The 12,067-nt window shown below is 37.6% G+C and overlaps 1 protein-coding gene across 4 annotated transcripts in view; it reads left to right on the plus strand.

The window, feature by feature from the left end:
* Window positions 1-262: 262 nt before the first annotated feature.
* Window positions 263-12,067, plus strand: part of FAR1 (fatty acyl-CoA reductase 1) — a 28,407-nt gene continuing 16,602 nt past the window's right edge. For 2 of the 4 annotated variants that reach the window (XM_009288841.1, XM_009288842.2), the window contains exons 1-6: window positions 263-453; window positions 4,287-4,462; window positions 7,157-7,336; window positions 10,211-10,388; window positions 11,468-11,512; window positions 11,626-11,753. In XM_009288841.1, the coding sequence (XP_009287116.1) occupies window positions 265-453; window positions 4,287-4,462; window positions 7,157-7,336; window positions 10,211-10,388; window positions 11,468-11,512; window positions 11,626-11,753 (896 nt within the window). In that variant the 5' untranslated portion in view covers window positions 263-264. The remainder of the gene's footprint in view (window positions 454-4,286; window positions 4,463-7,156; window positions 7,337-10,210; window positions 10,389-11,467; window positions 11,513-11,625; window positions 11,754-12,067) is intronic. The other 2 variants (XM_009288843.2, XM_009288844.2) reach the window with 1 other exon arrangement.

Here is a 12,067-nt window from a genome sequence, read left to right on the forward strand (position 1 = left end):
AAAGGGGCAGTTTATGACAAGATCTGGGATGTGACCTTGTGGGACTTTCTTGGAATGTGGTGGAAAAAAAGACATCTTTAAATACTGGTTATAGGTAAAAAAAAAAAAGTGGCTGTTTTAGATTAAAAAAAATGGCTGTTAAGCATTTCTTTCAGGTATGAGGTTGAATGTCTGCATCTGTGCCATTTATTTATATCTTCTGCACATCTGAAGTCCTGGAAGTCCTTTAATATACTTTTGTCTTTAACTTTTGTTAAGGTCATAATGGTTTCCATCCCTGAATACTATGAAGGAAAGAATGTCCTCCTGACAGGAGCTACAGGCTTCATGGGAAAAGTGCTTCTGGAAAAGCTGCTCAGATCTTGTCCTAAAGTGAATGCAGTGTATGTGTTGGTAAGACACAAAGCAGGGCAGACACCTGAAGCACGAGTAGAAGAAATTACCAGCTGCAAGGTATGTGTCATATGCTCACAAAGTACATCTTTGTCCTTCTCTATAATGTTCCCATTTCATTTTGAGAACAACTTTGGTTTGTCTAAAGCAAAATATTGTTGTCAAATGTTTTTTGTCCTAACAGAAATATAAAATCCAAGACCTGGCAGTGCTTCTATGGCTGGTTTTCAAGCTGTTAGTCTCTAGCAAAGCCAGTAGTGGAAAATTACCCTGTATTTAATTCAGGAGGAGGATGTTCAGCTGTAATGCAGAACTGAGAAGTAAAACACCTGAGTTAAAACTTGCTAAAAGAATGTATAATCAGGTGCAAGAGGCGGTGTGGATGGGGAGTTGTAAGATGGGATTGAGTCCCTTCTTTAGATCTCAAGCAAGTCACTTTTTCTCCTTGTGCCTTATTTTCTTTTCTGTAAGATGAGGCTTGTACTTCCTTTTTCTTGATTGCTCTATTGGATCTACCAGTAAGCAAGAATATGTGATCTAACAGGTTGTTTAAATAGCTTATGTTTGTAAACAGAACAGAAATGTTTGTCTTAATAGATTCTATTATGGATTTCTGTTAGTCATACAGATTACTGTAAACCTGTGACAACAAAGGAAAGTCACTGAAATTCTGTGCTGTGGAAGTGTCAAAGTGTTTATCTAAAAGATTATCTGTGCATGCTGGATGGGAGGCTTTCCTCCTGAAAAGACTCATTACCTTAATATTCTAGTGAGCTAAGCTGGGCATTCTTACTACATGCAGAACCATCCATCAGTGTTGCCCACTCTCTAATACAGAGTATCCCATTTATGATGAGAAGGATGAACAGGAAGGGGACAGATGTCTAGTATGAACTTTGCTAAAGCAGAGTTTATTTCTATCCAGGTCTTTCTCTATGGGACAGGGGAGTTGGCAGTTTTAATTTTTCAGGCTTAGGAAATATGTTGAAATGCAATGTAGTCTCTACCCAATGTGTGGTTAGAAGGTGCTTAAAGGGAATTAATAAGAAAGTATGAATGCGTTTAGGCTAGGAGGGGTAAGTTGTTTAAAGTAATGCAATGAATTTCTATGACTCTGACTAGTTAAGATTACAGCAGACATGAGGATGGCTGTGTGCCTAGTAAATTATTTTCTGTAACCGTGTCAAAACTCTAGCTCATTGCTCAAAAGCATCTGCTTGCAGTCCTGTGCAATGTCATAGAATGCAGCAGAATGAGTTACAGTGGGGTTCTGTCTTAAAATCAAGTCACAAATTATTTCTACGTAAACCCCTCCGTTTGTCACTCCCTGAAACAAGGAAAATATCTCCAGACTAAACTCTGAGATGGAAAAAGGAAAAGTTTCTCAATCCCTTTTTTGTATACACTATTACCCAAATAAAAAGTGGAGAATATTCAGGCGGGGGGAGAGTAGCAGTAGTGTGGGCTGACTTAAACTTCAGTAAGACTTAAGCCTCAGTATAGCTTTTGGGAAACTCGTGTTGTAAAAGGTGTTTAAATTTGAGTCCAAATCTTCTGCTTGTAGTCTGTTTTCTCAGCAGGAGTAGGTATAATCTGATGTGTTTTATGAGTCTTGGTGAATACTTATTGCTGGAACAGGTTCACAACAGAAGTTCTGGTAAGCAGGACTACTGCTTGAGGTAGTCCTACATCTTATCTTAGTCCCTAGAGTGAGAGCATAAAGAGATGGTGTTGCACATCTATGCAGACATGTAGATAGGGCCAGATATTTGTTCTGTCTTCATCACATGGTGAGACAAATTAGATTGAAAGTGTATTGTTTAACCGGCACTAATGTAATCAAGATTCCTCCAAAAGACTATTAACATTTTTAATAGGATATGTTGTCTTAAGTTGTCCAGTTGTAAGGGCCTCGCCAGTAATTTTTCACAATTTGGATGGGCTCATTAAGTGTTCTACAGATGCTTGGACATTCTGTTTCTTGAAGAGTTGAAAATCTAAATGGGTGAATGTGATAATTAAAATAAATTGAGCTGCAAATAGCCAAAAAATGTTGAGGTTTCTACTTCCTTTGGACTTCAGGTATATAATTCCTCTGTTAATTTGCCATGTGTATTGCATGTGCTCTAGGTGTGTGTTCTTGTTCCTCATTGTACTGGTATCAGTGCTGGTACGAGGTATGTAGGAATAATGTATGGCTATGGATGTGAAAAGGGGAAGAACAGATATAACATACAAACTAAAAGTACCAAACTGGTTCTTTAAGTGTTTATCCATGGGACTGCTTTTCTATTATAATGCATACCACACATTAATATGATTAAAGGTAGTTACTTCACTTTCCTGGAGGCAGGTACCATCATTCCAACTAAAAACATAGCAGGCTTATTTTCAAAATGACAAAAGGCTTCCTGCCCTTAGGTAAGCACTGTTTGCTGTACCATGTGAACTAAGAATTGCAGAGACTTTAAATGCTGTCTTGGCAGCTTTGTCCTTTAAGGGGAAGCTTCATGTTTGGGAAATCGGTTCAAGACCTCTATCACTGGAGATGTCCCATATTCTCACTATAGCGTTACCACTACTACTTTAGGTGGCCACACAGTGAGCTGCATTAGCTTACAGTTGAGCTGAAAAAATACCTACAAAAACCTTTTTTTTTTTCAGCTGGACCAGCAAGCTTGTATGCTCACACAGCCATCGGGCTACTTGCTATTGCGAGTGCAGGAGAAACTACATGGAAATGAAGAAGTTAGGAGAGGGACCAATCTGTTTGGAAGCAGTACAAACTTATATTGCCTTAAGAGTCATGAAACTGTACCTTTAGGTGACTTAATTTATAGCTGAAAATGAATTGACTTTTCTTCATTCTGTAAGAAAATGTCTTTAACTATTTGCACTCAATATAACTGCATGCTTGGGGGGGGGGAAAGTACTGCTGTGATTTTAATACATTTTAATTGACTTGTGTTGAAGCAGTTGCTAAGATATTTGCCCCTGTACAATTAAGAAGAGGGGTCTGCTCTGGCGAAACTTTCAAGTGTGTGTTATTCCCACAGTACTATTTTGCTCAGGAAAACTTGCACAGTAATGACTGTAAATAAGATGAGGCAAGAATTTTTATCTGTGTGTTAAGCCACATGGTTAGAATCCAGTTAATTATGAGGAGAATATATGAAGGAATATAATATGGGTGAGATTTTTTTCAGTGAGAATAGTTGAATACCAATTTGATAAGACTCGATCAGATGTTCTAACATGGTATGTAGCCTTTAACCCTGCCTTTTTCTTTTAACTAGCCAGAGAAACACTTTTTTAATCTGGAAGTTCCCCAAAAGTGGCATAATTCCAGGATAGCATTTCTTGAATCACTGGAAATTTTTAAAGCTTGATGAAAGCTTTCTAAACCTAAAAACCAGCATGACTCGTGCAAGTCTGCAAGAACTTGAATAGTTATTATCAAGCTTGGGAAGTGGGCAGACTTTTGCCTTCTGTTAAAAGAAAGGAGATGACGGTATTTAGACTGCTACTTAAAATTTCTTTGAGTCCTGGTGTCTAATAGAGACCATTCCTTCTTCTGATACTGATAGGGATGAGTATTAAAAAAAAATTAAGTGCAAATTGAAGTCTTACTACCTTCTATACAACACATGCAATACTGCTTTCACTCTATGGGATAAAGTGTGCACAGCTTCATTGCTGAATATGTTGATGGGAGGTCAGTAAAATGTTGTACTATTCCTAACACACTTTTCTAACTTACCTCCTTACTTCTCAAGATCATCAGTATAACTCTGTATAGGCAGAAAATGTGGGTTTTTTCTTCACTTACATGAAATGTATCTTTTATCTTCACTAGCTATTAGTTTGAATTTTTAGTTCTGTTTTTTTGACAGCTCTTTGACAGGTTGAGAGACGAGCAGCCAAACTTCAGAGCAAAAATAATAGTAATTACGAGTGAACTTACACAGCCTGAACTGGACCTTAGTGAACCAATCAAGGAAAAACTTATAGAATGCATTAATATTATATTTCATTGTGCTGCTACAGTCAGATTCAATGAAACACTAAGGTAAGTCTAAAATTCTGTATACTCTGGTCTGGTAAACCAATGGTACTCAAAGGGAGGGGGTAAATCAGGTGTCTGCACAATCTTGCAAATATTCAGCCTGTCAGGCTACTTCATGTACTGTGATGTTTGTGTGCTTGGTCAATTTCATGATGCCCCTTAAGTTTGAGGGAAAAAGATTATTACCTTTTCTCAAGCTGTTGGGTTTTCATTTGCTCTTCTTAGAAAGATGGAGGCATATTATTTAAACCTGCTTTGCCAGAGGTTAGAATTACACTATTTAACATGGAAAAGTTCATATCTTTTTAAAGCTTTAGGCAAAAAGACAAATCCATTATTAGTGCTTAGAAATGAAGTTATTTTTGTACTTTTGTTATAGGCCCCTCAGGTTTTGTTTGGGGTTTTTTTGTTTTGTTTTTAACTAAATTTCTGTGCCTGAATTTCAAAGTCTTTTTGAAGGGAAACTGTTGAAGAAACTAGGGAGCGCATTGCTATTCCAAGTCTTCCTAACATCATGTGTTGCTCTGATCTCTGGGATGGGTAGAAAGGGTATGAATAAGGTGTAGCTATATGTACTGTGCTCGCTAGTAATGTTAGAGCTTTTTTCCTAGTGTGTGAAAGGGAACACAAACTATTCCTTTAGCCTTCCTTGTTAGAAGGTGAATGCACATTTTCAGAGGATACAGTTTTGCCAAAAAGTTATGTGGCGAAAGTTCTAGTGCTTCCTCTCTACCTGATGAACAAACAGGAGATTAAATACTGCTCAGCTTTCTCTGTGTCTTCAGAAAGTCCTTCACTAAGAAGAATAGAGGTTTGCATTGGAGGGAGTAGGGAGAAGTAGATGCATAGGGAGAAAAGTGAAAACTAAAGGCTAAACATGTTGTACAGAAAATTTATTAAGGAAATACTAGAGAAAGGAGTACTAGAAGCAAGAAAAGATTGTATTTGCCTTTTAGCAAAAACAATGACTTGATTTAGTGTTGAAACACTTGAATAAATATCCAATTTGGGTAAATGACTTTGAGGAATATCTCTGTTTTTTTGGGGGAGGGGGGTGGCAGCGAGGTGAAGTAAAGCAACTTTGAGATAAACCACTTCTCAACTCAGGTTTTCTTTGAGTTGTTACAAAGATTGGCACTACCTCTCTAAGAATGCTATACTGTATGCTGAAATGTCATAAGGTAGCCCATATTTATCACTGTTTCATGGTCTGGAAATGTTAAAGAACTGACAAAAGCCCAGAGGGACTTTAAAACAGTTTGCAAGGCTGGTGGAATTGGGTCTTGGTACAAAAAGCCTCTGGCAGTTTCCGCTTTCTTGGCGGGCCCAGTATGTTGTTTAGCAAAATAGAAAATGCGAGCATTTCTTAGGTGCTCTGGCCTCAACTCTTTCCTGACAGATATGCTGGAATGGTTGGAGGAATCTTACAAATCTGAAGACCACCTAGAGCAGCCTTCATCAGATATTTAACAGGAATAACTAGTGTAAAGTTCAAAATACTTGGCTTAGGGCCAGGGGTAGGAATAAAGTCAAGAAAGCAAAATACTTTGGGCTTATTTTGGAACTTTTCCTAATTTGTGTTTGCTATATACTTCTGTATCTTAAAATGGTGCATACAGCTCTGATTATGAACTCCTTCCTTTGACTTCTTGAAAGAGGCAGTGAAGACTGAGTATAGTGCTCTTATCTAAAAAAAAAAAAGTAACTTATTGAGAAGTAACATTTTTCCATTGATGTTAATTGCTTTGGGATAGTGGTCCCCCCTCTCCCGTCCCCCCAGTGCTTCAGTAATAATGTGTGATAAAGCAGTCTTAAACTTGGTGCTTATTTCGGGGGGGACCAAGGGGGTTTTTTTTGTTAATGTAATACTTTATTGCAAAGACTTTGATAAAGCTTTATTCAGCTGTATTCTTGAAACTTAATTGACTTAGTACACTGTGTACAAGAAGACTGGTGCCCATAGTAAGTTTTATAGACTGGAGAGAATAACTGAATTGTATAAAATAATCATAGTAGTTGGTCAGTAAGCTGTGTTCTGGTGGGAATTGTAGAGATATACCTACTCTCCTACAGTGTCCTTAAGGACTCTATTTTAATGAGAAGCAGTGAGGTTGGAGAATGAAAGTGTGGTTCATGGTGGTTTTCCTTTTTTTTTTCCTTCCCCTCCCTGTAATCCTGTTGTGCTATTGAGCCTTGTGCTATCCTACAAGACAGTGCTAGTCTCCAACTTACTAGCCCTCTGAGCCTTCCTTCTGAGTTGTTGACCTAACTCAACTTGAACTAGGAAGTTCAGAGGTGCTGTTAAAACTGACATGCATCTCGTGGCAGCTAGGTGTTGTGTTGCATTATTTTATTCACATTTTATTAAAAATGTAGGATTGGGATTTAGCTTAAAGAGATCAAAGGTATGCCGACTTTCCCACTCTAGTAATGGAGCATGAGGATGACAGTAAGAACAGGGTAAAACTTAGGAAAATTATCCTGAACATTGAGAGATGTTCTAGATTAAGACTGCAGCATATTGTTCTAAGCAGAAAGTTAGGACATTGTCTATTATCCTTTTCTGAGGAGGGTGGGGTGTTTAGGAATACTTTATATACCCATCACTGAGGCATTTAGGGGTGAATTGACTAGTTATTTCTTTTTGCTTGTTTTTTGTCTTGCTTTCTGCTAATCAAATTTCTGTTTAATCAACAGAGATGCTGTTCAGTTAAATGTGACTGCCACACAACAGCTCCTCTTCTTGGCACAGCGAATGAAGAATTTGGAAGTGTTCATGCATGTTTCGACTGCCTATGCATATTGCAATCGAAAACAGATTGAGGAAATAGTTTATCCACCTCCTGTTGATCCCAGGAAACTGATAGATTCTCTTGAGTACGTGTTATGTTTTATGAAGCTACTTCAGTAGTCTGTAACCACTTGCTTCCTAGTAATGAAGTACCAAAAAAGGTTAGGAACCTGAAAGATGAAGAAATTAGCTTATGCTGTCCTGTAAGTCTGGCAGCATGGCTGATACTTCCCTTTTCTGTAAAGGAGATAGGCTAAGGTTTTATGGTCACTTGCAGCTGAGCTAGGTGTGGAGTAGTACTGAAGGAGGGAGATGCTCATATCTATTCATGATGCCTCCTATGTGCTGAGAGTGGCAGTTTTTCAGCTGTATGATGAGCTGAATCAGGAGCTATTAGAAACAAAAAACCTGTGCTGTTACAAGTACGCTAGCATCGGCATTGTGAAGGGATAAAAACAAGACAGTCCCTTTCAACAGCAGCCTCCACTACATCCACCTAAATGCCATGGCAAGATCAGTCTGAGATACTGAAATAATATTACTTAACTGCTCAGAAACACAACTGTAGAAGTAGTTCCGTTAGGTATTCAGAGAGTGCAAACACTAAAAATCTGTTTCTGTAGCTTTTTAGTCTTGAATTGGGCATTACTGGGGGAAGAAAGTTACTCATTCTATATCTTATTTTCTGTGTATATTAGCTGTCCTGAGGTCTTATTTAGTAGCTGTCAAACCCTAACTGAAACAGGTGGCAAATACGGGATAACTCAAGTGTAATGTAATAAAGAATAATCTTGTCTCTAAATCAGTCTCTCCCTTCTTCCCTGTCATACAAAATATCACCCCTTGTAAGAGAAGTATGAAACTAAAAATAACTAATTAAAAAGTAAAATATCTTCTTTAACTTCTTATGATAGATGGAAGAGCACTAACATTAAAAACAAATGAGCTACTACCTAGAATGCACATTGAGCCAACCTGTTTTTATAATGTTGACTTTAAATACACTTTCAAACGAGATATTCTGAAATAGTCATATTTTTTCTATCTTTTCTTTACAAAAGCAGGATAAATATAACTTAAACTGCTTGGTTTGGGCTTGGACAGCTGTCCGTATTTTAGAACTCATGGCAATGAGGGGAGGCTTTTGTAAACTTACACAAGGATGATCTCTCTAGTCAACAGCTGACTGAGACACATAGAAACAGATTTGTGTCCCTTTCTGGGCTTTTCTACCCCTCTTCCCACCCCAGTTCATATCATGAAGGCAGTCTGATGCATGTCAGCTTTGATTGTAACAGAACATTGGGGAATAAGAATAACAATGATGGCTAAATTCTGTTTATGTGGCTAAGATGTTGGGTGGCTGAGGCAAATAAAATTCAAGTCCTGTTTTGAAGTGGAGAACACCAAAGTAGCAATAGTTCAAGAGGCACGCCTCTGTTGTGCTTGTGTGCTATGACTGAAGGTTATTACAATTTTAAATACAAACTGCTGAATGAATTGGGAAGTGAGATGAAATTGAAATACTTAACTAAATTAAGGGGAGAAACATGGTGACCCAGCTTGCTTCAGAGGTGTGGGTTTGCTTAACGCCACAAAGGTTGAGGTGATGCTTGTAATACAGCTGGGACTCCTTTCCAGTGGCATCACTTTCTAGATCACTTAGTGCTAACTGAGGAGCAGTGTGCCTGTGTCCCAAAGACTAACTTGCTGTGTCTGCACTTCATGTTTGAGAACTTAGTTGATAGAATTTGGATTATTGTAAAGAATGTACTACTTGCTCTATAGTTGGTGTATAATAAATGATTTACTTGGGCAAAAAAGTAAATAGTGATATGCGTCTTTCAGTGGACACTGAACGTGCAACCCTTCTTTCTTTTACTGAGAAACTTGTTTTCATTTCAGTCTTTATCCCTTTTTCTTTAAAGGAGAAAAAATCCGTGGTAACTTTAACAACAAAAGAAAAAGAAAGATTTGATATTTAACAAAGTTCATAAATGTACTTACTTTCTACCAGTACACCATATGAAATAGTTCCAAAACACTTTTGGAACTGGGCACGTGTTCTGGTAAAAGGGTTTTTTTTGTTCTTGGCATTTACTTTCAAATGTTTAGGTTTTAATGGTTTAATTTGAAACAAAATGAGCATGAAGTCAGTATAAACAGTCTTCTGTAAGTTGGTAGTAATGTCCTTAAACCAGCCTAACTATACTGCTGCTGTAGGATCTCAAATATAACGTTTTTCCTTAAGATCCTTTTTCAGAAGGGTTCTATGTATGCATTTGATACCTTCATTTAAATGAAGGTATATAATCAAAATGAGTAATAGACAGGCTCTATTAAACTTGATTTTTCTGGCATCTGGGATTGGCCTTCAGTTTAAATAAGAAAAAAAAACCCTGACTCACATTTTGATGAACAGTATTTTAGGAGGCTATGTGGCTTTAAAGTTAAGCGCAGTATAAGCTGTCAGCAGACACTTATTGTTTGATATGCAAATGCTTATGGAAATGTTTTACAACTTCTAGTTGTTTAAAGTAGAAGGAAGTATGTGACATGCTAACTTCAGTGGGAGTTGGTGTTAAATTCTGAAAATCAAGCTGAGATTTAAAGTGTACTAGTTTAGTGTTAGATACTGGGGTGGTTGCAGAAACATGAAATACAGAACTGAGTTTTTAATTATTGCCTAAATTTCTTCACAGAATTTCTTGTTCCTCTGTGCTTATGCAGCTTCTAGGGGAATGGTAATGCTTTGATGGCTTTAGTGTGGTTTTTTGTTGAGGTTTTTTTTTTGCCTTGGGTGGTGTTTTGAAGAAGAGATTGGATTTTAATTTTACTTTCTGAAGTATTTTTGATTTATCTGGTTATCCTTTTTACATACTGCTTTCGATCCCGTTCCCCCCACCCCCAGTGAAGCAGCATGTGGTAATTTACACTTGCCTCTTATTTTGTTTCTTTAGGTGGATGGATGATGGCCTAGTGAAAGATATTACTCCTAAACTGATAGGCGACAGACCTAATACTTACACATACACAAAAGCCTTAGCCGAATATGTAGTACAACAAGAAGGTGCAAAATTAAACACAGCCATTATAAGGCCATCTATTGTTGGTGCTAGCTGGAAGGAGCCTTTTCCTGTAAGTCATTGAGTTTTCACCTGACCATCTTGCCTGTAAACTGTAGTACATACTGTCAGCCTGTTTATCTAGTGACCTTTGTAGAGGAAAATCTTTTAGACTATGAAGTTGTGGCTTGGTTGCTTCTGGATAACAACTCTGATACAAAAGCTGCCAAATACGGTATTCTTATGTGGAAAATTTAGGGGTAAATTACTTCTAATCATAGAACAATATACTTCTATCACAATGGGATATACTATTTCACACACGAAATAAATGGTCAGCTTTTTACTCCATGATTCTGTGTATCTTCATCTGTTTTTCCCTCTTCAAGATGCTTTGGTATGTCCGTAGCGGCAAAGGATGACTAGGAAAACTGGGGACTGCAGGACATAGAAATGTTTTGGCTCTGCTTCTTTTAGTCAAACCCTGTAAGCTTTGCAGGGGATGGCATAAGTTCTATGTACCGTATGCTGTATTGATATATAGCATATATGCTATATGCTTCCTCCTATATGGGAGATTAGTGTTGGAATAGCTTCTCCAGTTCAAGACTGAATGTCTCAAGCCCTTAAAATCCATATAATTAACTTTGCATGCCTTTTTGAGTGTGTACAATGTACATGTCAAACCAGTAAGTATATAGTGTCTAAATGCTGTCATTAAAGATGAGCAAGAATGTCTTCTGTTTGAAAAATAAAAAACCTAATAATCGATAGCAAAACTGCTTCTCTGTTTTCTGAGTTGCTAGAAGCTAGCCTAAAAATACTGGTAAACTTGAATACTTTCGACGTAAACATATTTATACAGACAATGCCCTGCAGTTTATTCAATAAGAAATAAACAAGCTAGCATCTCACTTTGAAGGACCAGTGACTCTATGGGTAGATCTCATCTGAGTCATAGCAACTTGTTACATCACCAGATTTTGCTATGGAAGAACTTCATTTAGAGACATGGAAATTAGTATCTTTCTCCTCTTTATTCTCTTTTCCCTCCACCCCTTACACATGTAGAAACTTGTCAAATTTTCACTTGAAACTGCTGACTTCAGTATACTCTAACCAAATCCTTTCCCTCCCCCCTGTTCATAATAGGGATGGATTGATAACTTCAATGGACCTAGTGGTCTCTTCATTGCTGTAAGTAATGAATGTACTTAAATTTTTTTTCCTCCTTTTGGAAGGCAACAAAGCTTCATATGTTTTACTGGTGGGTCTTCTGTCTCTCTTTTGTTGTTGTTTTGTTCTTTAAGGCAGGAAAAGGAATTCTTCGAACAATGAGAGCTTCCAACAGTGCAGTAGCAGATCTTGTTCCAGTGGATGTTGTTGTCAATACAACACTGGCTGCAGCCTGGTATTCTGGAGTTAATAGGTATAACAGGTGACAATAGAGTACTGAGTATTTTGAAATGATACTATGTATTAATAAATCAGTCCTCTATTGAGTTTCTAATCAGTGTCCTGCTATTCTCCCAGGACAAAGGAATCTAAGGTTCTGTCGTGGTTTAACCTCAGTCAGCAACTGAGCACCACGCAGCTGCTCGCTCACTCCCCCCACCCGGTGGGATGGGGGAGAGAATTGGAAGAGCACAAGTGAGAAACTCATGGGTTGAGATAAAAACAGTTTAATAATTGAAATAATAGAATAATAATAATAATAAATTGTAATGGAAAGTAAAACAACAAGAGAGAGAA

This window comes from Aptenodytes forsteri, unplaced genomic scaffold (assembly GCF_000699145.1).
Source record: "Aptenodytes forsteri isolate BGI_AS27 unplaced genomic scaffold, ASM69914v1 Scaffold8, whole genome shotgun sequence".
NCBI lineage: Eukaryota > Metazoa > Chordata > Aves > Sphenisciformes > Spheniscidae > Aptenodytes > Aptenodytes forsteri.